The sequence below is a fragment of the Ursus arctos genome, unplaced genomic scaffold, assembly GCF_023065955.2.
Source record: "Ursus arctos isolate Adak ecotype North America unplaced genomic scaffold, UrsArc2.0 scaffold_10, whole genome shotgun sequence".
Taxonomy (NCBI): Eukaryota; Metazoa; Chordata; class Mammalia; order Carnivora; family Ursidae; genus Ursus; species Ursus arctos.
The window spans coordinates 17,756,385-17,784,098 of NW_026622764.1; the positions used below are offsets into that span (position 1 = coordinate 17,756,385).

Genomic DNA, 27,714 nt, shown 5'->3' on the forward strand with positions numbered 1-27,714 from the left:
TTTTTCTGGGAAGTTTTTATCAGATTCTCAGTGGGATACGTGACCCGCAAAGGTTAAGCACCACTAGCCTAAACTTTTGCCATATGTTTGTTCTGCCTTCTGGCATTCCTTCTTCCTGTGTGCCTGGTTTTTGACCCCCTAGGGTCCTGCTTTTCATTATTCATGTAGGTCTTGACGCTGGTCTGCCTGGGAGCTCCCGTTTCCTCAGCCCTGCTCTGGCCTGGCCTCTTGCCCCCTACCCAAAGCCTTGCCTTGGCCTGCCCTGCCCTGCCCTGGGTGCCCTCGCTCCTAGCACTCACCAAGCACTGTTTTAAATTAACCAGAAATGTTCTCATTGAAGGGAACATGACTTTTATTTTAGTAAATTAAACTTACAGGTAATAAATAATAATGGCACCTCAAAGAAGTACTAACTTCCGTTTAGGAAATAGAGTGGAAATTGCTTTCTCCAGTCCTATAAGTGATATTAAATTTTTCTCCGAGTTGACTTTTTCTTGACATACGGATATTTTCATCCACCGAGTTTATATACACACAATTCATCATTAAGCCCGGTATGTCAATACTGATTTGACCATATAAACACATACACCCAAACACACACATCAAGAATTTTTAAACATTAACTAATTTTGGTTTCACTAATAAAGTATTGGCTAAATAAGGTTTGACTATGCAGGTATAAATTCATGTACTTTAAACCAACTGATCCTATGCATATGAACCTATTCCAGCTATCTGGGCAATAATCCTAAATAATATCAAGTGTCCTTCATTCAGATTATGTTTAAAAGTTTCTCCTATGCTTAATTAATTATTTTAGTCACTTCACTGTGTTCTTTTGCAATGAAAAGGGTAAAATTTAATTTGCTTTCAAGGATAGACACATCCTGAAACAGAACGTGCCCTGACTCATTCCTTTCCTCCAACTAAGCAATTTCAAGTGTCCTTTTTAGTTCCCATTCTCAATAAATAAAATTGTGAATGTTCAAGTTGTGAAAGTCCTACTCAAATCAAGATTTAATAAACACATTAGAATAACATGGAGCGGCCTGATGATACAATATTCCATTAAGTTCTGAAGAGACAATTGAGAAAAACAAAAACTCATAAAACAATTTAAATTATACTTTGTCTCAAACATTAAAAAATCCAGTGTTTCCAAAAATTCTCCTCTCCCCACCTTCACATCAAAATCCTCTGCTATATCAAAAATATTTTATTTTTACTAAGCATCTAGGACAGTCCCTATTACCCCAATGCACAGCCATGCATGCAGCCAATCCCCATAATTGGCACATTCTTAAATGGGAGGTTTGGCTAATTGGAATGCTTGCTGGAGAACAGATGGGGCACTGGTGTTGAGACTCTGTCTTAATTTATTGTCCTGGGGTTTTCCTAATTACCCGCTTAATTGGCACAGCCACACCACTTTGAAATAATAATGTACCGCTAATTATCACCGATTTAAGCTTGCTAATAGCTTATTCTTACCAGCTAACTTCAAGAAATCAAGCAGAAAGCAGGAACTGCCACAGGGAAATCACTCTGCCTGGGCTGGTTTAGACAGCTACAGAAGTGCAGTGTCCTTTACAGCTGTGCTGATTTGGTTTCTGCCCCCAAAGACAACATAGTGATGCTTTTCTGGATGCTTAAAGGAATAGTAGCTCTTCCTTGAGTTTCTCAACTTTTGGAGACCTCTGTAACTGGTATGTGTCAATAACTCAAAGTCTCAAATTAGCTGGCATTCTACATAAACAAAAAACGGGGATATTGAACAAGTGCAATCACGTCTCCAAAATAACATCAAAAGAATCCAATGCTATGGTTTCCCTTTCCTCTTTCCATGCTAAAAGACTGACATACTCTATACTTCAGGCCTAGCACAACCCTCAGAGTCAAGGACAGATATGGATGGCCTTCTTCAAATGTTAGAAATAGAGCGAGGAAAAGACAAGGTATTAAACACAAGGGTTCTCCTTTGAAATGAATACAAAGGAGGAAGGGGGAGAAAGAAAACGGACAAAGGGGTTCCGAACTTGGGAATTCATAGAGAAATATCTGTATTTAGGATCAGATACTATACTTCTGCCTTAGTTTGCATTTATTTTGCATCTGTTGTAGGTGCTTTTTCATACATCTCTGAGTCAAACTCCCTAGAAGCAGTTCGTGAGACAGGAATTTGGATGCAGACAATCCATCCCATTGAGGTAGTGCTCTTAAGAGACAGGTAGTGAGGGAAGTAGGATAGAGTGGGCAGGAAGGAGGTACGTCAGGATGTGGTCTCAGCTGCAGCCAGACTGCACACATGGACTGCGTCACACATCTGGACCCATCACACTGAGTAAGGGCAAGCATTCGATCCCCCGGTGTCCACTGGGCATTGCTTATGAGCCTCTGCCAAGGGGGTGAGGAAGGTGGGAGGTTAACCCCCTCTTTCAGGTGGATGAGATGGCGTGTAGTTCTCTTCCACATGGAACAGAACTGACCCGTGTAACCTGTAGGATACTGCAGAAATGACAGTGGGGACTTCAAGGCTAGGTCAGAAAAACACTGCAGCTTCTGCCTTTCTCTCTCAGATTATTTGCCCTGAGGAAAGCCAGCTACAGAGCTGTGAGAAAACTCAAGGAGAAGTCATTGTGACGAGAACGTGAGGCCTCTTGCCAGCAGCACTGTGACTGTGCCGTCTTGGAAGATGATATCTGGTCCTGCTCGAGCCTTCAGAGGATTGCAGCCTCACCTGACCTTGAGAGCCATCACCCTAACAGACCATAGCCAAAAAGAAACCTTGAGTCAAAACAAAACCCCACAGCCAAGCAGCTCCCAAATTCCCAACCCACAGAAAATTGCATAATAAATGGCTGTTGTTGCTTTAAGCTACTACAGTTTGGAATGACTTGTTAAGTAGCAATAGATAATGAATATAGATGGCTCCAATTTGTTGAGTGCAATTCCCCAGAGTAGAGGGCAGCTGTGCTTTACCAGCAACCAGGAGACAGCAGCCGGGAGACAGATAAAATGGCCAGGTAAAGGGACGTGAGCCCGGCCCCAGCAGGAGCCACCAGTGTAGCTAACTTTCCTATGAAACGTTTCCACTAAACCTCACATACGACTTACAATGCCATGTCATGAACTTAATTAGGGACATTTATATTTTTAAAAATGGTAGCTGGCAACAACCTAGAATTCTGGACCTAGTAACAATATTCTTCAAAAATGAAGATGTGTTCAAACAAAAGATGAATTTATCACCAGTAACAGGTAAGGAAAAATATACTAAGGCTAAATAAAGCAAAATGATTCTAGATGGACACACGGAACTTCAAAAAAAAACAAAAACAAAAAACAAAAGCACCAGAAAGAATAAGATAAGAGTTATTACAAGTAAATATTGACTATTTAAAAACAACAATAACAATAATATCTCGGAAGCTGTTTAAATGTTGTTAGAGGTAAGATATTGGTTAGGAATAGGGTAAGGGAAGATAGGAAAAGGGTAATGGAGTGAAACTTTCAAGGTTCTTATATTGTTCAATGAAGTGGTAAAAGTTCTAATTTAAAGCAGATAGTAAAAATTAAAAAGGCACATTGTGATCTCTATGGTAACCATTAGAATAATAAGGAAAGGCAAATACAAAAAGCCATGAAGGGGCACCTGGGTGGCTCAGCTGGTTAAGCATCTGACTTTAGCTCAGATCATGATCCCAGGGTCCTGAGCAGCGGGAGTCAGTTGTCCCTCTGCCCCTCGTCCAACTCATGGATGCTGGTGCAGCTCGCACACTCTCTCTCTCAAATAAATAAATAAAATCTTTAAAAAAAAAAAAAGCCATGGAGATTTTTTTAAAAATTAAATACCTGTTAAAGTCAAAAGAAGGGAAGAAAAGAGAACTAAAGAATAAAGAACATGGGGCATCTGGGGACTCAGTTGCTTAAGTGTCTGACTCTTGATTTCTGCTGGAGTCATAATCTCAGGGTTCTGAGATCAAGCCCCATGTCAAGCTTCCGGCTCAGCGAGGAGTCTGCTTGAGATTCTCTCCATCTCCCCTGGCCCCTGCCCCTGCTTGCTCACAGTGTTCTCTCTTTCTCTAAGTAAATAAATTTAAAAAAGTAATAATAAGAAGAATAAAGAACATGGGTTAAAAAGAAAAAAAAAAGAACAAGATGGTAGCTTTAAACTACTTCAGGATACTATATATCACTGGGACATCCAGCTGGCTCAGTCAGTAGAGCGTGGGGCTCTCGATCTCGAGGTTGTAAGTTTGAGTCCCACGTTGGGTGTAGAGATTACTTAAAAAATACAATCTTTATTTTAATAAAGGACACTATATATTCCTATAAAAAACTGACTGGGGCACCTGAGTGGCTCAGTCAGCTGAGTACCCAACTCTTGATTTTAGTTCAGGTCATGATCTCTCCGGTCATGGGACTGAACCCCTTGTCAGGTTCCATGCTCACTGGGGAGCCTGCTTGACATTCTCTCTCTCCCACTCCCTCTGCCTCTCCTCCAACTCCTGTGCACGAGTGTGAACGTGTTCTCTATCTAAAATAAATTAATCTTTAAAAAAATTGACTAAACATCCCAACTGAAAAACAAAAAAGTAATCATCATTTAATAAATAGTGTTGGGGAACTTTAAAAAAAGCTAACCGGTCAAATTCTTTATAAGTCAACAATAGTTATTTTAACACAACCTCCAAAGAATTGCTTGAAAAATGGAAAACTATATAAATTAAATTGTTACAAACAACAGAAAATATTTTTTTAGGTCAGGGTGCCATAAATCTAATATAATTTTAAACAAAAAATTTGTATATTTAAACAACAAATTTTGGGGCACCTGGCTGGCTCAGTCAGAAAAGCATGAGACTCTTGATCTTGGTGTTGTGAGTTTGAGCCCCACATTGGGTGTAGAGATTACTAAACTAAATAGATAAATAAACTAACTTTAAATAACTATTTTTGAAATAAGATATACCATTAAAGAAACTGAGTCTAAAGATTTATTTAGTTAGTTTTAGAAGGAGAGAGAGAGAGAGAGCATGAGTGGGGGGCAGAGGGAGAGAGAATCCCAAGTAGACTCCCCACTGAGCACAGAGCACAACTCAGGGCTTGATCTCACAACCCTGAGATCATGACCTGAGGCAGACTCAAGAATCAGAGGCTTAATTGACCTCGCCACCCAGGCGCCCTATAAAGTAAATGATGCCAATATAATTTTAAAAGACTATGACTTATTTATATGTAAAAATGTATTTTAAATTGTTAAACATAGAACAGTGTTTATCTCCATTTTCACTGGCAAAACAACTGATGCATTTTACAATTTCTATTTTTCAGCTACTAGAGCAATTATATTTATAGAAATCGGTGTGTTTTGTGTTGTTGTTCCATAGCTTTCCTTTAATAGTTTTAAATTGGTTTAAATTTACAGATAGTACTTTCTGGTATAAATATTCTCATGGGAATTGCCCAAGGTAAATAAAGAAAACCTAAGAAAACCTGCTGTGGATACATTGCTAATTTATAAAAACTAACTCAGAAGATGTTAAATTTTTGAACTTTACTTTTTTATGAATTGCACAAAATAGTGGTCAATGATTTTGTCATTGATTTGGATGGCCTGATGGGAAATTCATTTTTTCCTTATCTATTTTTTTATTTTACAATAAACTTTCATTTTGTTCTAATTAATGAGTTACAGCAGGAAGTCCCAAGTCAAAAACTCTTCAGCAAATTACATTTTATCTCTATCTGGATAATCACTATACTACACATCATAATGAAAAAGTGTGCATATGAAGTGGCAAAAAAAGGTTATTTAAAAATTGAGTATCATTAGCTCTCATGAAAATTTTGACTAAAGGAGTTTTAACTATGTTTTATTATAAAAATAGGATTTAAGAAAACACTTTTCACCTAAAGTTTAAAATAACAGTGTATATATGTATGTTTATTTATGTGTATGCCCAGACAAACATACACATATTTTCTGAGATACAGAGAGCTAAGCATACTCCACAATCCCTGGCATACTATCATAACTTTTGAAATCGAATTTTATTAATAAATACCCATTCTTAATATATTTAATATAAGTACTTTGCCATATGCTTTCCTTGAAAAATACATACTGATTTCTGTATCTTTGTTTTTAATTTATAAAAATGGTATTACACTCTCTTCATTCTGTTTAATACTTTTTTCTCTTTAATCACAATGATATATTTTGATGCATGAAAATACATTCTTTCCTTCTGAGACTCATAATGTTCCAAAGTAATATATTTTATTTTTCCATTTTTCTTGTAATGGGCATATAACTTGCCTCTAACTCTAAGACACCACAGATACTCAAGAATTCTCCTTGTGAATACGAGCAAGAGTTTCCTGGGCTACATCCTAAGAAAGCAGACAAGTGCATAGACCATACAAATTTTAGAAGGTACAGCAAGCTTCTTGCTAGAATGGTTCTACCAGTGAACCACAAGATTGTGCACATAGAAAATCCAATCAGATCAACAGACCAACCATTAGAATGGAGTTCAGAAAACTAGCCAGCTATAGTATTATAAGCATATCTTTGTCTGACTCTGTCTATTCAATATCACCTCATTTGCTTGGCTGCTCTGTGCACACAGAGGTGGGCTTGGAGAACGTTTGGATTATCATAACCTGAGTCAGAGGGTGACTCCAATTATATCCTCTCCTCCTTTGTATGTGGTATCTGCGAGAGCAAATCAAAATACGTACTGCCACCTGCTATCTAACTAACAATTTGGCAAATGCTTCTATCTCTTTACCAATTAGTAAGGATAATTAGGAATATTTCACTTTCAGCTAATAAGAACATCTTCACTGCTAGACCTCAGGGCAATTCTCCCACTCCATGACAGACAGAAGCCTTGATCATTTGGACATCCTACAGGACACCATGCTGATAATATTGATCACATCAACCTAGTTGCCTTAGTAGACATGTGCATGTCTCTGGTGGGGAAAAATATTGACATTTCAAGGCCCTGACAATTCAGCAGGGTTTCTAAAATGTCTAGTAGTCTGGATCTTATTGGGATATTCTAATGTAAAAGGCCAATTTCTGTCTTATGATAACCTAGCACTCAGGAAGAGACACAAAACTTTTTGGGTCCCTTTGCACATTAGAAAAAATATGACACACACTTGAGTATGTTGGTACAACCCATTTATAAAGTAGCACCAAGGAACTTTTGCATGAGAAAGAAAAGGCTGTAGGTTGGCAACTTGCAAACTGTTCTGATGTTCAGTCCAGATGACCCAGCTCATCCACTCAATGGTCCCTGAAGTACCAGTGGCAAATGAAGATGCTCTACAGAGATTCTGGAAAGTCCCATTAGAAGAAGAATAATATAGACATCAGGGATTTTGGACTAAAGTCATTCCTGCTTTTGCTAAACACTTTTTTTGTTTGGTTGGTTGGTTGGGTTGGTGAGTTGGCAACTGGGATCTGATAGAAATTACACACCTGACCGTGAGCTAGCAAGTGACACTGCAACCTGAGATACCCATGATGATCTAACTGCTATTGATCTGCACACTATGAGATCAGGCCTATAAAGAACCAATATATCATCAAGGGGAAGTGACCTATTGAAAGTCAGTCTCAAGTGGGTGGAAAAAACACAAGATGCACAGAAAGTATCTCAAGCTCACTCAGCACCTACTCTGCTACATTTCCCCAGCTATTTCGTTTGAAATGCATGACCTCATGGGGAATTACCAGTGATGAAGGATAAATAAAATTCAGGCCTAGTTTATGGATATGGAGAGATAAATAAAATTCAGGAGTAGCTTATGGATAGGTCTGCACAATATGTAAGTATTAAGCAGAAGTGCATGGCCATAGCAATTAAATTCCATTCAGGAGTGGCAATAAAAAAACGTGTAGAAATAAACTGCATAAGCAGGCTCATGTGTAACACCTCTGGTTGTTGACTTCGTGTGGTGTGAGACTGGCCTAGGATAGACCTGCTCTGGTTCATGGGCAATGACTAATGGTGGCTAGCTGATTAGGGACAGAGAAATGCATGAGTTTGCAAGATTGGTGACAAGGAGATCTATTCAGTGGCTGGACAGATACTTATAAAACTAGCTAATTCATATGAATCCTTCATTATTCCTGAGACATTTCACTTGTGTTGGGTTTTGTTTTGTCTTTTGAACAACTGAATGGCTCTGGTGGTGAAACAGACATGACCTTTAAGGACTTAAGATCTTCCTCAGCTAGATTTTATTATAAGAACCACTCTACTCTATACCTAGCCACTGTATGCTATAAGCTAGTCTAAGCACTTAATTTCTCAAATACAAGAAAAGACTGCTGATCACTATAGATGTTTAGAAAAAAAAAAAAAAAAGAACAGCTACTTTGCATGCAAACAAAGTGCTAATTCTTTTGAGCTGCAGCAAATAGCCAGCAATAGCCCAGATCTTTATTCCAAATTATAGTCTATCTGAGAAGAGAATGAGGCAATTAGGAGCACTGTCCCAAAAGGAAAGACAGATTTTACATTATAGAGAGTAAAGCAATGTAACATACTGAGTTTGCCATAAGGTATTATTAGAAATAGCTACTTGAATTAAATGGATATAGAATTCTGAATATTAGGCTGGTGATGGGTAGTAAGGAGGGCACGTATTGCATGGTGCACTGGGTGTTATATGCAAGTAATGAATCATGGAACTTTACATCAAAAACTTGAGATGTACTGTATGGTGACTAACACAACATAATAAAAAATTTTTATAAAAATAAATAAATAAATAAAAGTTGTCTATATATATATATTTTTAAAAATTCTGAATTTCAACTCAATTCAAAAACACCCACTGAGAATCTAGTATTTGCCAGGACATACACTGGTCAATAGAATGCAAAAATAAATAAAATAATAGTTTCCTTCAGTTTTAAGAGTTTTTCAGTTTGACTGTCAATTATCAAGCAAAGAGATATTAACGAAGGCTTTAATTTAACATGTGAAACAATGATGGGAATAACGGTAGAAATGTGAGTTATAGAAGCAAGCCACTCATTTTGAATCAATAGATAGCCATTTTCAGCATTCCAGATAAAAGGTATAGAAACAACTTCTTATCCAACCATTTTCTAACAGATGCTTGGCATACAGTAATCCTGATTGCAACATTTATGCGAATACTCTGTGTTCATCACCCGATACAGTAGCTACATGTAGAATTAAGACTAAAATTAATTAAAATTAAAAATTCAATCCTCAGTCACACTAGCCATATTTTAAACTTTTAAAAAATTTTATTGTGGTAAGATCTACCCTCTTAAAATTTAAAGGATCCAATACGGTATTGTTGGTCACAGGGAGAAGGACATGAGGAGGTATTAATTAATGGGCATAAAGTTTCAGTGAAGCAAGATGAGTAAGTCCTAGAGATCTGCTGTACAACACGGTACACTAGCCATATTTTCAGTGCACAACGACCACGTATGCCTATTGCCTGCCATATTGTATTATAGCAAGTGTCTCTTATCACAGGAAGTTTTATTGGTCTCACAAGCTGCATTTACATGCCTAATTAGTTGAATAGGAGTAACCGCTGAATTTTAAAAGTAATTAATGGTGATCTTTTTTTTTCTTCAATAGCATATTTTGTTCTACTTAATTGAATACATTCTATTCTGTTGAAAATTAATGGCTTACTTTCTCTTCTCTTTCTGGTTGTAAAACAAATGTCTTACTTTCTTCTGTTGGCAAGTGTCTCTTCATCGTTTCTAGGAGAGATCTTGATCCCATGCTTCTCTTTGCTTCCATCGAAAGAACAACGGGGGCTTTGTGTAGGTGCTCTGATTGGACGGCCACAAATCTTATTGACCTTTCAAAGAGAAAATATTAAAAGACAGTTAGAAACCATCCTCCATCCTACCTGAGAATGTAATGTTTCATAGAGTCCAAAACAATGGCACATTCTTACTTATATCTCAACAGTAAATTTTAAGACACAAAATGTTTAAAAAAATATGTCAGTTTTCCAGAGGGGGAATTAAATTATCTGTATAAAATGGCAGTCATGATAAATTGATGCTATGCATATTGATATCCTTTGCATGAATACGTGTATAAAGTACATGAAGAAAATATATATGCAGAATGAGTCAGAGAACTATATTAATAAACTTGCCTGCTTATATAAATAAGACTACTTAACCAAAATAGATAATATTTATGTTTTATATTCAATTTATGACAATCACATAATTGTACTGATATTTCAAATGAAATAATTTGCTATTGAATATGCAGTCTGTTTCTAAATGAGTTCTAAGAGTGGTTTTCTTAAGGTATAATGAACGTTTGCGTGAAGATCTTATTTTGTAATAGTTCTATATCTTCTTCCTATATTTTGAGAGTGTTAGTATAGTTGTTTTTTAAATAATTATCCAAATGAAAAATCATGAAAAACTTATCTAGCAAAGATCTTTGTAAAATTTACATAATTATCATTGAAAAATTAAGTAATAAATTGGACATATTACCATGTAAAGCATAAGAAAAAGCTCACATGAAACCTTATACACTTAAAGAGGTAGAGTAGTATAATTGCAAATATATAAAAGCATTGCTTAGGGATCAGGAGAATTTGGTTCTTGTCCAATTTTTTTTTTCCATCTTAAGCACTGAGATCTTGAAGACAGTAGCAGAACATCTTTAAATGACTCCTTTAGATGTAAGATGAAGACATAGTAAATTATTCGAAAGTTCCCTTAAAGTTATCAATTTCTTTGATTTTCCATGCAATGAGCATTAAAGAAATCATGCACTAAGTTGCTTATTGAATGCATATTTATTTTGCTTCTACTATTTGCAAAGAACATGTATTAAAGGTTAGAAGAGATAAAAGATGAGAAACTGAATTTTCTCCTAAAGGAGCTGACAATTTTGGAAGAAAGAAAAAAAAAATATCGTCAAACATCAAAATGCAAGTTGTATGTGTGTGAAAAGAGAGGGATTAACACAGTGTTGCAGACACCTGAAGGAGGGTGAAGAGTGACACTAGGAAAGACCATCGTGAGAAAGACCACTCCACTGGGATGAAGCTTGGAGTATGAACAGGTTGAAGTTGATTTCAAATCAGCCAAATTACAAATATACAAATATTTACTGCTCCCTATTCTTTTCGATGCTAGAGATACAAACATGAATCAGGTGTGGCCTTTGCACGCAGTGAAGATAAAATTCAGACATGTAAAACAGTAATTGTAATACAACAAGACACCAGCAACCACAGAAATAGCTAGAAGTAACACTGAAACACTTAGAAAATGGATAGCTTCACTCTGCTTGGGGTGATCAGGGAAAAGCTTCAGGAGGTCATGTCTAAAGAACAAGGTAAAGCATAAACTAAGAGTCTGTCAGGTAGACAAAGCAGGGAGAAATTTTAGGAGAGAGTAGAAAAGCAAAGAGATGTACAGCTTAACATGTTGGCAGAGAACAAAAAATGCACAATGAAAGAAAATGGTAGAGCAAGAGGTGAGACATAAAAATGCCATGATTTGACCTGAAAACCAAGCCAAAGAACTTGCTCTGGCAAATGGAGAGCAGGAAATGCTTTCAAGCAGGAAAATGGTAGCTTACGATTTCCACAAGAGAAAAATTACCATGACAGCAGTGTGGAGAGTGGGAGACCAAAGATGGTCCTTTGTAGAACAGTGGAGCAAAGCTGGAGCCCAAAGTCATGGCAGAGGAAGGAAGAAACAGGTCTAAGAGGCATGCTGGAGAGCGAGACAATAGTATGGAAAGTGATTTGATGTATCACATTGTTACAACAAAAAATAATGATGAAAGACAAAGGAAAAACCCACCAGGAGGTAGACGCAAGAAAACACGAGGCTGACACAGAAAAGGGGGGGGAGGGTAGTTTGCCTTGAAAGACAGGATCATAAAGCATAATAGTAAAAGGAAATTATGTTTGAAGGGTAGGCTAGAGATAGACCTTGGAGCATTTTCAATGCCAAGTTCAGTTTTATTTATTAGACAAAAGCCTCTGATGACTTTCGAACGGAAAAGTAGAATACTAGAGTTGATCTTTAGTCAATGAATCCAGCGGCATTGTCCAAGTTGGGCTGGGGAGGTAGATCTAGTAAAGGCAGTTAAATTGTTAAGAGCCTCCTGAAGTAGTCCTGGGTGGGGGGGGGATGATTTTGAACGTTAGTAGTGACAGTGTTCATGAAGAGAAAGATTCGTGAATTACAGACACAAGTACAATCAACAAGGCCAAATGCAGAACACTGACACCACCAAACGGTGTGGGAGATGTCGAGCAACAAGAACGGTCATTCATGGCTCGTGGGAACAAAGAATGGTGCAGACAGTTTGGAAGACAGTTTAGCGGTTTCTCACAAAACTAAAATCATCCAAAGGAATTGAAAATTTTTATCCACACAAAAACCTGCACATGGATGCTTACAGCAGTTTATTCAGAATCGCCGAAACGTGGAAGCAACCAAGATGTCCTTTAGTAGGTGAATGGGTAAAACTGTGGTCCATCCAGACAGTGCAATATTATTCAGCACTGAAAAGAAATGAGGGGTGCCTGGGCAGCTCAGTCGGTTAAGCGTATGATTCTTGGTTTCGGCTCAGGTCATGATCTCAGGGTTGTGGGATCGAGCCCCACATCGGGCTCCGTGCTCAGCAGGGAGTCGGCCTGAGATTCTCCCTTCTTCTCCCTCTGTCCCTCCACTCTCTTTCTCCCCCCTCTCTTTCTCAAATAAATAAATCTTAAAAAAAAAATAAAAAGAAAAGCGCTATGAGGCCATGAAAAGATGTGGAGGAAATGCATTTTACTAAGTAGAAGAAGCCCATCTGAAAAGGCTACAAGCTGTATGATTCCAAGTATATGACATTCTAGAAAAGGCAAAACTATGGAGGCAGGAAAATTATTAGTGGTTGTCAGAGGTCAAAGGGAATATAGGGATAAGGAGGCAGAGTACAGAGGATGTTTGGGACGGGGGAACTACTGTGTATTATACTGTAATGGTGGATCCATGTCACTATTAAGCTGTCCAAACCTCTGGAATATACAACACCAAGAGCGAATCCTGATGTAAGCTACAGACTCTGGCTGCTAATGATGTGGCAGCTGAGGTTCATCAATTCCAACAGACGTCTGACTCTGATAGGGGATGTCGAGAATGGGGTAGGCCATGCCTGAGTGAGGGCAGGGAACATGCGGGGCATCTGATGCCTTCTGCTCAGTTTCGACGTGAACCTGAAACTGCTCTAAAAAATAAAGTCTATTTTTTAAAAAAATCAACAGGGCTTGGCAAATGACTGAAAGTGGGAAGTTAAAGAAGTGTAAGGCCAGGGTGTTAAAAGGCTCAAAGCGAATTTCCAGGAAGCTGAAAAATAGTGATAGTGGAGTGTAAGGAATTATTAGCACAAAGTGCTAAAATATTTTTTAATGGAAAAAAAGAATCTTCATTGTCAACAACTCCTAGTAACAAAAACCAAGGGAAGACAATAGAAGTTGGTGATAGGAATACTGACTAAGATTGTTTAGTGAAACCGCAGAATATTTTAAATCAAGGAGCACAGAAAGAGAGAAACAGACTGCTATCATGATCCGATGTGATTAGCCACAGAGCTCTAGACAAGTCATGAAACTTCGAGGAATCTCCGTTTTCTCATCCTTGAAACTGGAGAAAATCAAATCACTTTGTAGTTCTAAGTTAAGGGAAATCTTATTTCACCCTGACTCTCCCATGCTGGACTTAAGACCATATCTGCTCTCGAACATTTCCTAGACAGGCAGATGGAAACCTGAAAATTCTAGCCTCACAAGATCTTTAGTCCCATTATCATTTTTGTAATTGTTTATTTTTTTTTTACAAATACAAAAGAAAATGTACAAGCCATAGACTCATAAGTCATCTTTGATGATTATCAAAGGTACAGGCATATATACCAAATTCCCACAAATTCAAATAAGTTTCAAAACCCGTCTATTTGTTGACTTGCTATCCCGGGAGCTCAACTTCACACCTTATTCAAAGGGAATGGAAAGCGAACTATTACTAGCACATTAGCCTGTCACCTTACCTCCCCTGGGCTGAGCTGATTTGGGTGGCCCATTTCAATACCTTCTGGCTATTGAAAAGTTCTTCACACGTACTCTATTTTTCATCTTCAACTTACACTGCCATCTCCTCCTGATTCTCTCCTCCCTCTCTCTACCATCCTCCCCTGCCATCAGTCTGAAGTGTCTCAGGAAAAAAAAATTTTTTTTTCCTCCTTAATGCTGGCCTACTCTTGCTTTTAAGCTCCTTCTCTGGCTTCCTGATTTTATTTATTTATTCAAGAGAGTGAGCGAGAGAGAGTGCAAGCCGGGGTGGGGTGGGGTATAGAGGGAGAAGGAGAAGCAGACTCCTCGCTGAGCAGGGAGCCCGATGCGGGACTTGATTCCAGGACCCTGAGATCATGAACTGGGCAGAAGGCAGATGATCAACCAACTGAGCCACCCAGGTGCCCTCGAAAAGTTTTTCAAAGAGCAACTTACACTGGTTGCTCATTTTCATTTGATTCCCATAAGCAGAGCCTCCATTTTTTTTGCAATGGTCTTCTAAAATGTTAATAATAATAATAATAATAATAATAGAAGAGAAAAAATGTTAAGAATATTACCAATTGAAAAGCAAGAATGTGGAGGTACTGTGAGTGTTTACTAAGCAAGCGGTTCAGAGGATGAGGCAGAGATGGCTGCTCCATCACTATAAGAGGCAAAAAAGAAGAATTAAAGCTGTTAGCAGTTTTGAATCTGTTAATCAGGGTGACAACAGATCCAATCACCCATGCGTAGAAGTTAGAAGGTAGAATAAGTGTATCATTTTGGTTTATCCGTTCCTTAGAACAGGAGATAAATTCTCATTTAAAACTTTGAATGGGAGGTAATTCTAAAAGGTAGTTCTAAATGAAGGACTGGAGAGAAAAAGAAAGTTAATGAGTAGAATCACCTGCGTAGGACCAAAAGTTAAAACCGTGAAAATGGATGAAATGACAAAATGGATATAGAATGCCAAGAAGGTCAGAAAGAAAAGTCTTTTAGCAACAGAAAAACAACTCTGATAATATAGCGGGGGGGGGGGGGGGGAAGAGAAGGAAGAGGGACTGGAAAGGAGGAAGAAGAGAAGGAAGGCATAAAGGGATGAAAAAGAAGGAGGAAAGGAAAGAGGAGAGGGAGGCTGGGAGGGAGGACTCTACTACTAACAGAGCTGGCAGTCATTTAGAAGGCAACCTACCTTAATCTAGAGGTGAGAGAACTGAAGCCCAAAGCAGGAATATAACTTTGCCAAGATTGCATCTAGTTAGTGGGTGAGTCTATCTATGGCTATTGAATCAACAATCCCTTCTTTATACTAACTAGCGGTCTTGTTACTCACATCTTACCTACTGTGAGGAATTCATACTCTACAAGCCCTGGTTCCTAAGGGTCCTATGTGAATAAAATAATTCAGACTGAAAATGATCTAGATCTACAAATAGACCAGAGACGCCCATTTTTCCTTTGCATGTGGAAATGGATGAGGGAAACATGGCAGTCATTCCCTTTAAGGTTCCAGCAAACTCATGGAGGTGGGGAGAAAGAAAGAATTGCAAGGATATTAGACAATTTTATTTCTGACCTGATTTTAGGATAATTGAATTTATGAAAAAGAAGTCCTCCCTTGATGCAACCCCCAAATTCCAACTTTGTGATACAGTCACGTAAGATTTTTCCTCTCTTCCGCAAAAGTCCAGATGACATTGTAAAGAATAGTCAATAGCTTCCTGAACTAAAGACTACTACAGCAAAATAATTTTGGTTTGATCAAATACCTGATTAACAGAATGAGAAAAGCAAAGTTCTGTCAGATTTCATTACAAATATCACAACTGACAATATATTAAATATTCTTGCATTTTATGAATACTCAGTATTTCCTTCAAAAAGAGATTTGTTTTCAATATAAAAAGGCTTTTCATATTGCTAGTGATCTGTGTTCGCACTTGAAATCCATGGTTGATATCAAAAATTTTCTAATCCATATACTTTTAAAATTGCATATTAAAATACTTCAGTGAATAAATGTTATTTTGGCATTGCAAATAACTTTAAAAAGTTACCAAAATTTAATATCACCTTCTGTGCTTTCCATGTTGGATGCAATTGATCAAGATTGGTTTTAATCATGATATTATAACTGCATATTGAATGTCTGTGATGATTATTTGTGTGTGTCACCTTGACAGGCCACAGGATGCCAAGATTCCACATATTTCTGGGTGTGTCTGTGGCCATACTTCCAGATGAGATTAACATTTGAGTCAGTGGAAGGACAGCCTTCCCCAATGTGTGTGGGCATCATACCATCTACTGAGGGCCTGGGTAGAACGAAAGACAGAGGAAGGAGGAATTCATATCTTTTTCCCTGCCTCATGGAGTAAACTGGGACATGTCATCTCCTCTTCTCCTGCCCTCAGAATGGGATTCACACCATCAGATTCCCTGGTTCTCAGGCCTTCAGACTCAGACTGAATTAAATGCCACTGGCCTTCCTTGGTCTCCACACTGCAGACAGCAGATCGTGGGACTTCCCAGCCTCCATAATCACATGTGCCAATTCCTCATAATAAATCTCTCCATATATATATATTTCTCCGGAGAACCATAAATAATACAACACCAAAATCAGGCTTGACTAAATGACATATCTTTTAACAATTGTGCAAATTGTTGTGACCATCAAAGTCTTTATTGTTGCTTATATCTGCTTTGATGCCTGTAATGAAATGATTATAATTACATGCAAGTAATAAAAGGAGGACACAGATAGGTAAAAATCTTAAAACATAAAAACATAAAAATCTTGTTTAATTTTCCTTATGTTATCAATGAATTTCCTTCATGTATCATTATATTTTGACAAAGGTATATATCTTTTCATCCTATAGATACATATGATAGTGTCCCCCTACATTATAACATAATTTATGAACTCAATCTTTGAATCAGGTAGATTCCACTCAAAACATGTTCCTAGTATATTCTTCAATATAATGTATCATATACTTCAATGAACATATAAAAACATGCTGAATTAATGTTGATAAAATTTTGAATAAATTTAATTAAACAAATAATAATTAAACCATATTAATTAAACAAGAGTAATAATATAGTCAAATCATATGATCAGAAATGAATTTCAAGAAATTTGACCTTAAAGGAGTCATTTATAAAATATATTCTATTTTTCTGACAATTTCCATTGGTAAGTCAGATGTTTTCCCATTCAACGTTACTTTAGGTGAGAAATATCAATGTCTTGAGGATTAGAATTATGCCATGGTGATAGTATATTATTATAAAAGATTTTGCTAAGTTTGTATTAATGGACATGAAAAAATAAGTGATTATAGAATATCATACCCTATAACTATGGAACAATCACCATTTAAATAACATGCATGCTACTTTGAAGTTCAAGGTATAAATAATTCTAGCAGTCAGCTGTAGAAAAGATATAAAAGTTATAACCATAATATCAATTTTAAAACACTAGTACATTCCAGTATTACAACAAGGAATATTTATAGTAAGTTATAAATTATTAAGACTCTATAAAGCAGTACTTTTAAATATAAGTTATCAATAAGGAGAATTCTAAGTTTGTACAAGGTGCCCAGTTCCTGGGAAAAAGCAAATAAAATAATGTTATAGCTGACAAGGTAGAAAACACCTACTGTCTCCACTTTGTAAGAGGAGAGAGATGTTTACTCTATAGCCAGCAAAGAGTGAAGAAGGCCCTTTTCCCAAAGAATGGTTGGCCTTGAGTGGTTGGCTTCTCCTGTCTCTCCTTCCAATTTTCTAGAAGTTGTTTCCCCATACAGATTTCAGTAGATATTATCACAAATATTGCCACTCTGACTCATTTTATATTTAAAATTGAAAGAGAAGAGGAAGGAAGAGGAAGGGGAGGAGAAGTAGGACAGGGTAAAGCAGAATAACATTTCTAAGATCTTGTAAGTGGGATCATTTTTTAAACTATTTAAATTCAATTAGCTAACATACAGTACATCATTAGTTTTTGATGTAGTGTTCAATGATTCATTAGTTGCGTATAATACCCAGTGCTCATCGCCTCATGTGCCCTCCTTAATGCCCATCACCCAGTTACCCCATCCTCCACCCCCCCTTCCTCAACCCCCAGTTTGCTGTAAGTGGGATCCTAATTCTGCATTGCTGTTTTTGAACACCTGTAAATTAAACCACCAGAGGGAGCATCTGCATTTCAATCTGATTCATAATCACTAATTAAATTTACTGAATGGGTCCATTCAAAATCATTTAGCTCAGGACTCTTAGAAAAAAATCCAACTTGTAAGCCAAAGTGACAAATAGTTAGATATGTGAAACTAGCTATTGGAGCTGAAAACTCAAGGGTGAGGTCAGGCAAGATACATGAACGTGCTTGTCGACTGCATGTTCTTAGGATGAATACAGATGGAGAAGAGCACAGAAGACTGATACCTGAGGTACCCCAGCATTCACAGGAGGAGAGAAAGAGAAATTGAAAAAGATTCTGAAAAGAAGTTTTGAGAGAAGAGGAAATTCCACGTGAATGGAGTGTGGGCATCCTCAAAATACAATTAAGTGAATGTTTTTTAAAAAGAGGAAACGATATGAGTGCCTGGGTGGCTCAGTCAGCTGAGTGTCCAACTCTTGGGTTCAGCCCAGGTCATGATCTCAGGGTCGTGGGATCGAGCCCCATGTTGTGGGGCTTCGGACTCAGCAGGAAGTCCGCCTGGGATTCTCTCTCTCCCTCCCTCTGTCTTTCCCTCCCAGCCCTGCTCTCACTTTCTCTGTTTCACACACACACTCTCTCTAAAGAAAACCTTTCAAAAAAATAAAAAGAGGAAATTATCAAATGAGTGCAAAGTGACTGACAGCCCACATGAAATGAGGATGAAAACTGACCCTATACCTTCTGAGAAAAAGACCATTGATCACTTGTGAAAAGTGTGGTTTCTGTGAAGTGTGGCAGAGAGAATAGGAATTGGGGTACAGGAGGTGAAAGGAAATAAGAAAGCAGAGACTGTCAAAAGCTCTAAATTTCCAGTTATAAGTAAGGCATGGGGATGTAAGCTACAGTCGGGTGACTATAGTTAATACTGTATTGCATATTTGAAAGTTGCTGAGAGAGTAGATCTTAAAAGGTTCTCATTCCAAGAAAAAAAAGTTTGTAATGATGTGTGGTGACAGATGTTCATTAGAATTATTGTGGTGGTCATTTCACAACATATATAAGTATCAAACTATTACATTGCACACCTGAGACTAATATAATGTTATATGTCACTTATACCTCAATTTAAAAAAGGAAAGCAGAGGCTGAAAGTATACAAATCTTTCATGGAATTTTGTAGTCAAGGAGAGCAGATTTATGGGGCAAAACCTAAAGAGGACATGGGGTCAAGTGAGGTTCTGCTTTTGTTTTTGTTTTGTTTTGTTCTGTTTTAGGACAGTACCTATTACAACATGATTGCTTGTTTACTGGTAGAGACCATGACTCAGACAATTTGATCCAAGATTCTTCGATTGAAAGGCAAGTGAGACATTTTTCAATGTGCCAGGGAGACATGTAGTTTAAACAAATAACCTGAATTCAGAATGCCTTTACTTCTGCACTCCGATTATCCAGGACTTATTATAGTTGTGTTCCCATCCATTGGAGATGCTACATCACAGATTATAGATTGCACAAGGAGAGAAATAAAGGCCAACGACAACAACAACAACAACAACAACAAAAATGGTGCAGATATTGCACCACTGATGAGTTTGGGAAAGTAGAGTGATCAGAAGTAAAGTCAGATTATCAGATATGCAGGTTGGTCTAGATCTTGGAGAATCAGGTCTTGAATTCCTGATGGTCACTGATGTCAACAGAGGAGCAAAGCATAATGGGATTAATCCAGGCAATCAGAACACCTATTTAATGACATGGGAGTATATGGAGTGTGGTGGCAGCTGAGAGCATCCGGGGAGGCTGGCCACACCACTGGGGGCAGTTGGCAGGCTGATGATTTACTAGAGCAACTGGTAATTGTGGTTTTTAGATGATAATGTATAATCTGGCTTTAAGAAAATCACTTATAAGCTCTGTCCATATCATGACATTGATCAAATGGACACATTTAATTCAGCTAAGCCGATTTTGTTAAAAAAAAAAACAAAACCTCTAAATGTGGGGTATCCTTCTCTTAACTCTGAAGGATCATCAAAAAAAATAAAATAAAAACTGGAACTAGAATTAGAACAGAGTTTGCCAAACCTCTAAATTCTTACCTTCTAGTAGTTTATAATCTAGTTAGGAAGGTAGAATTTCCCATGATGAAACAAATTGATAAATATATAAAGTTAACCTCAATACAATATAAACAATATCTCAAGAGGGTGTAAGTTATGTGTCACAAGAATGTTATAAGCAATAAGTTGTATAGGAGCCCAGAGAAAAATCACGGGAAACCAGGGGCCCCAGGGAAGCTTTTAGACAGACCTTGAATCATTGGTAGAAAAAATGAGAGGAATCCTACCCTGAGGGTTTAGGGATGGAATAGAATTCTACATGGGATATTAACTTGGATATACTAAACAAAACGTGATTCAATTACCTTTTGCAATACGGTCTCTGGAAAAAAATTTATTTTTCCTTATATGATCATTGGGCTGTGTGACATTTTAAACCCCTTGATTTAGACAGTCTGACAGTCTACAGACTACTGGGCTCTGCCACCAAAGAGAAGAGGGCCAGGCAGCCAGTGCAACCTCCATATTGGGGTGCTGAAAAACCACAGAGAAGGACAGAAAAGCAACTCGAAATCACACTGAAGAAAAGGTGACATTGAAAGTCAAAGTCATATCTCTAGAACCATAAAATCAAAACTTGACTATTTCCTTTATCAAAGGGGTAGTAAGAATACTAAGTCATCAAAGTAAATATTTTAAATGTAATAACTAGATAAAAATAAGAAAGAAGCATAAAGCAATATGATCATATATTCCTTCTCTTTTTCAAAGCTGAAAACGTTTGAAGATGCTTTAGAAATGGCATCAGCTAGAGGTTTAGAATGTTCACATAAAGTCTATCCTGCTTTCATCGGGTCTCCTATGTTTCACTTCTCCCTCGGCACTGGGATTTCCATCACCCCACAGTGGGCTTTCAGTTAGCCTTTCCTTGGATAAATGCAGAGCGTCCTTGCTTTCTTTCCAGCACTCTCAGATCTAACCCTGCCCTCCCCGCTTCCAGACTAATCTTCCTAAAGCACAGTTCCCATCAGACTCCTTCTCTGATCCAAAGCCTTCTGTGCTTCCTCCCATTTCCTACTGAGAATAAACAAAAGCATATCATGAGAAGTTACAGTGTGAACCTCAACCTTTCCGAGCACCTCACTTAAAATACTATGTGTTTCCTTAAAACAGTATTACTCATAGTCCCCAGGTTGCCCTGTACTTTTCCATCTGTACTTCCCTTCACTTCAGCTGGTTTAAATGTTACCATCTTTCAAGGTTCACTGAAAATATCACCTGTGAAATTAAATCACACTTGATCTCTCAATTTGAGGTTATTTGCCAACCTTGCAAACATTTGGTTTGTACATCTCAATTAGATCTGTCCTGCAATGGTTTAGAGTAGAGCAGAGGAGGAATTTTGCTTTGTTGTTTTTTTCTGTTGTTCCTAAGAGCTTGTCAATGCCTCCCTCTTCCCCCCAGAACAAAGCTAATACACATCAATGCAAATAAATTAATATGTTTCTTCTCATAACTATCTAATTTATTGGAAATAGTCAAATGACAATCCCAGCGACAATTTAAATATCCCCTTTCACAGAGTACATTTCAAAGTATACCAGTGTGTCTTCCTGTTTACTACACTGAGACGTTGTAAGCTTTTTGCCTTTCTTATTTTTCATAACTACTGACCTATCACGAACATTCCATGGAACATTCATGCGTCAGAAAATTCCATCGTCAGGAAATTGTTAGAAAGGTACTTAAAAGAGGCGCTGCTAACTGGGAATATAATTTCAACACATTTAAAGACAAATTCTTATTATTCAGAATCGTTGAAAAACACAAACAACCCAACCGAACAAAGTGAATGGACGAAGGATAAGAATACATAAGTCATGGGGCGCCTGGGTGGCACAGTGGTTAAGCGCCTGCCTTCGGCTCAGGGAGTGATCCCGGCGTTCTGGGATCGAGCCCCATATCAGGCTCCTCTGCTATGAGCCTGCTTCTTCCTCTCCCACTCCCTCTGCTTGTGTTCCCTCTCTCGCTGGCTGTCTCTATCTCTGTCAAATAAATAAATAAAATCTTAAAAAAAAAAAAAAGAATACATAAGTCACACACAAAACACACACACAAACATGGACAAAGGATAAGAATACATAAGTCAGGAAGCCCGGCCCCGCCGGCTGGAGAGATTCCGGTAGCGTACGTGTTTTGGTTTGCGGGGAGTTTAATTGTCACCGAAGGGGACTTACTGCAAGCTATCGAATCTGGGGTCGTATTTGGTTGAGTCGAAAGTGAAATTTTACTTCGGCCGATGTGACAGATAAATAAATAAATAAAATCTTTAAAGAAGAAACCCACATCCCTAAGATCCCTATAAAACAAGGGGCACGGCCTGGGACCCAGTCAGTAATTTGGACTCTGGACAACCCCGCAACCTCTCCTCATCAGAATGACAAGAAGGAGAAGCCCCCCCCGCCCCCCAGCAAAGAAAAGACAGTGAGTCTGTGGCCTCTGCCACAGAAATAATGGATATGGATGTAACCAAATTATCAGAAATGGAATTCAGAGTAACGATGGTCAAAATGATGAGTAGAATTGAAAAAAGTATTAACGAAAAGGTTACTGAGAATATAGAATCCCTAAGGACAGAAATGAGAGCGAATCTGACAGAAATTAAAAATTCTAGGAGCCAAATGCAGGCAAAACTAGAGGCTATGACGGCCAGGGTCACCGAAGCAGAGGAACGTGTTAGTGAATTGGAGGATGGGTTAATAGAGGAAAAAATGAAAATAGAAGCTGCTCTTAAAAAAATCCAAGCCCACAAATGTAGGTTACGGGAGATTACTGACTCAATGAAATGATCCAATGTTAGAATCATCGGCATCCCCAAGGGGGTGGAGAAAAACAGAGGTCTAGAAGAGATATTTGAACAAATTGTAGCTGAAAACTTCCCTAATCTAGCAAGGGAAACAAACATTCATGTCCAAGAGGCAGAGAGGACCCCTCCCAAGCTGAACCATGACAAACCTACGCCACGTCACATCATACTGCAATTCGCAAATATTAGATCCAAGGATACAGTATTGAAAGCGGCCAGGGCAAAGAAATTTCTCACGTACCAAGGAAAAGGCATCAGAATTACGTCAGACCTGTCTACACAGACCTGGAATGAGAGAAAGGGTTGGGGGAGCATTTTTAAAGCTCTTTCAGAGAAAAACATGCAGCCAAGGATCCTTTATCCAGCAAGGCTGTCATTCAGAATTGATGGAGAAATAAAGACATTTCAGAATCGCCAGTCATTAACCAATTTCGTAACCACAAAACCAGCCCTACAGGAGATATTAAGGGGGGTTCTATAAAGGTAAAAAGGCCCCAAGAGTGATACACAAAAGAAAGTCGCAACCAATACAAACACAGACTTTACTGGCAACATGGCATCATTAAAACATATCTCTCAGTTCTTAGTGCCAATGTGAATGGTTTGAACGCTCCCATAAATGCTACAGGGTTGCAGATTGGATAAAAAGAAATGACCCATCCATTTGCTGTCTACAAGAGACTCATTTCGAACCCAAAGATGCATTCAGACTGAGAGTAAGGGGATGGAGTACCATCTTTCACGCAAATGGACCTCAAAAGAAAGCTGTGGTAGCAATTCTCATATCAGATAGATTGGATTTTAAACTAGAGACTATAGTTAGAGACGCAGAAGGGCACTATATTATTCTTAAAGGAAGTATTCAACAAGTGGATATGACAATTATAAATATATATGCCCCCAACAGGGGAGCAGCAAGATACACAAGCCAACTCTTAACCACAATAAAGAGACATATAGATAAAAATACATTAATAGTAGGGGACCTCAACACTCCACTCTCAGAAATAGATAGAACACCCTGGCAAAAACTAAGCAAAGAATCAAAGGCTTTGAATGCCATACTTGACGAGTTGGACCTCATAGATATATATAGAACACTACACCCCAGAACCAAAGAATACTCATTCTATTCTAATGCCCATGGAACATTCTCAAGAATAGACCATGTTCTGGGTCACAAAACAGGTCTCAACCGATACCAAAAGATTGAAATTATCCCCTGCATATTCTCAGACCACGACGCTCTGAAATTGGAACTCAACCACAAGGAAAAATTTGGAAGAAACTCAAACACTTGGAGACTAAGAACCATCCTGCTCAGGAGTGACTCGATAAACCAGGAAATCAAAAATCAAATTAGACAATTTATGGAGACCAATGAGAATGAAAATACAACAGTCCAAAACCTATGGGATACTGCAAAGGCAGTCCTAAGGGGGAAATACATAGCCATCCAAGCCTCACTCAAAAGAATAGAAAAATCTAAAATGCAGTTTTTATATTCTCACCTCAAGAAGCTGGAACAGCAACAGAGGGACAGGCCTAATCCACGCACGAGGAAGCAGTTGACCAAAATTAGAGCTGAAATCAATCAAGCAGAAACCAGAAGTACAGTAGAGCATATCAACAGGACTAGAAACTGGTTCTTTGAGAGAATCAATAAAATTGACAGACCACTGGCAAGATTTATCCAAAAGAAAAGAGAAAGGACCCAAATTATTAAAATTATGAATGAAAAAGGAGAGGTCACGACAAACACCATTGAAATTGGAAGGATTATTAGAAATTTTTATCAACAGCTACATGCCAATAAACTAAGCAATCTGGAAGAGATGGAATCCTTCCTGGAAACCTATAAACTACCAAGATTGAAACAGGAAGAAATTGATTCCTTAAACAGGCCAATTAATTATGAAGAAATTGAGTCAGTGATAAACAACCTTCCAAATAACAAAACTCCAGGCCCGGACGGTTTTCCTGGGGAATTCTACCAAACATTCAAAGAAGAAATAATACCTATTCTCCTAAAGCTATTTCAAAAAATAGAAACAGAAGGAAAGCTACCAAACTCATTCTATGAGGCCAATATTACCTTGATCCCCAAACCAGGCAAAGACCCCCTCAAAAAGGAGAATTACAGACCGATCGCCCTAATGAATATGGACGCCAAAATCCTCAACAAGATACTTGCTAATAGAATCCAACAGTACATTTAAAGGATTATCCATCACGATCAAGTGGGATTCATACCTGGGATGCAAGCGTGGTTCAATATTCGCAAATCAATCAGCGTGATACATCATATCAACAAGAAAAGACTCAGGAACCATATGATCCTCTCAATTGATGCCGAAAAAGGATTTGACAAAATACAGCATCCTTTCCTGATTAAAACCCTTCAGAGTGTAGGAATAGAGGGTACATTTCTCAATCTCATAAAAGCCATCTATGAAAAGCCTACTGCAAATATTATTCTCAATGGGGAAAAGCTGGAAGCCTGTCCCTTAAGATTGGGAACACGACAACGATGCCCACTCTCGCCACTATTATTCAACATAGTACTAGAAGTCCTTGCAACAGCAATCAGATGACAAAAAGGGATCAAAGGTATTCAAATCGGCAAAGAAGAAGTCAAAATGTCTCTCTTCGCAGATGACATGATACCCTATATGGAAAACCCAAAAGAAGCCACTCCCAAACTATTAGAAGTTATAGAGCAACTCAGTAACGTGGCGGGATACAAAATCAATGCTCAGAAATCAAGTTGCATTTCTATACACGAATAACGAGACCGAAGAAAGAGAAATTAGGGAATCCATCCCATTTACAATAGCACCAAAAACCATACGTTACCTTGGAATTAACTTAACCAGAGACGTAAAGGACCTATATTCTAGAAACTATAAATCACTCTTGAAAGACATTGAGGAAGACATAAAAAGATGGTAAGATATTCCATGCTCATGGATCGGAAGAATTAACATAGTTAAAATGTCCATGCTACCCAGAGCAATCTACACTTTCAACGCTATCCTGATCAAAATACCGAGGACATTTTTCAAAGAACTGGAACAAATAGTCCTTATATTTGTATGGAACCAAAAAAGGCCCTGAATCTCCAAGGAACTGTTGAAAAGGAAAAACAAAGCTGGGGGCATCACAATGCCGGAATTCGAGCTGTACTACAAAGCTGTGATCACAAAGACAGCATGGTACTGGCACAAAAACAGACACACAGACCAATGGAACAGAATAGAGAACCCAGAAATGGACCCTCGGCTCTTTGGGCAACTAATACTTGATAAAGCAGGAAAAAACATCCGGTGGGAAAAAGACAGTCTCTTCAATAAATGGTGCTGGGAAAATTGGACAGCTACATGCAAAAGAATGAAACTTGACCACTCTCTCACACCATACACAAAAATAAACTCCAAATGGATGAAAGACCTCGATGTGAGACAGGAATCCATCAAAATTCTAGAGGAGAACATAGGCAACAACCTCTACGACATCGGCCAAAGCAACCTTTTTCATGACACATCCCCAAAGGCAAGAGAAACAAAAGATAAAATGAATTTATGGGACTTCATCAAGATTAAAAGTTTCTGCACAGCCAAGGAAACAGTCAGAAAAACTAAGAGGCAGCCCACGGAATGGGAGAATATATTTGCAAATGACACTACAGATAAAGGACTGGTATCCAAGATCTACAAAGAACTTCTCAAACTCAATACATGAGAAACAAATAAACAAATCAAAAAATGGGCAGAAGATATGAACAGACACTTTTCCAATGATGACATACAAATGGCTAACAGACACATGAAAAAATGTTCAAAATCATTACCCATCAGGGAAATTCAAATCAAAACCACACTGAGATACCACCTTACGCCAGTTAGAATGGCAAAAATAGACAAGGCAAGAAACAACAATCGCTGGAGAGGATGTGGAGAAAGGGGATCCCTCCTACATTGTTGGTGGGAATGCAAGTTGGTACAGCCACTCTGGAAAACAGTGTGGAGGTCCCTTAAAAAGTTAAAAATTGAGCTACCCTATGATCCAGCCATTGCACTACTGGGTATTTACCCCAAAGATACAGACGTAGTAAAGAGAAGGGCCATATGCACCCCAATGTTCATAGCAGCAATGTCCACAATAGCTAAATCGTGGAAGGAGCCGAGATGCCCTTCAACAGATGACTGGATTAAGAAGTTGTGGTCCATATATATAATGGAATATTACTCAGCTATCAGAAAGAACGAGTTCTCAACATTTGCTGCAACATGGACGGCACTGGAGGAGATAATGCTAAGTGAAATAAGTCAAGCAGAGAAAGACAACTATCATATGATTTCTCTCACCTATGGAACATAAGAACTAGGATGATCAGTAGGGGAAGAAAGGGATAAAGAAAGGGGGGGGTAATCAGAAGGGGGAATGAAACATGAGAGACTATGGACTATGAGAAACAAACTGAGGGCCACAGAGGG

The 27,714-nt window shown here is 38.2% G+C and overlaps 1 protein-coding gene across 1 annotated transcript in view; it reads right to left on the bottom strand.

Annotated features, from left to right (window-relative positions):
* Positions 1 to 27,714, bottom strand: part of GPC5 (glypican 5) — a 655,903-nt gene that overhangs the window by 338,264 nt on the left and 289,925 nt on the right. Inside the window, exon 4 of the mRNA XM_057307720.1 lies at positions 9,749 to 9,882. Coding sequence (XP_057163703.1) covers positions 9,749 to 9,882 — 134 coding nt within the window. The remainder of the gene's footprint in view (positions 1 to 9,748; positions 9,883 to 27,714) is intronic.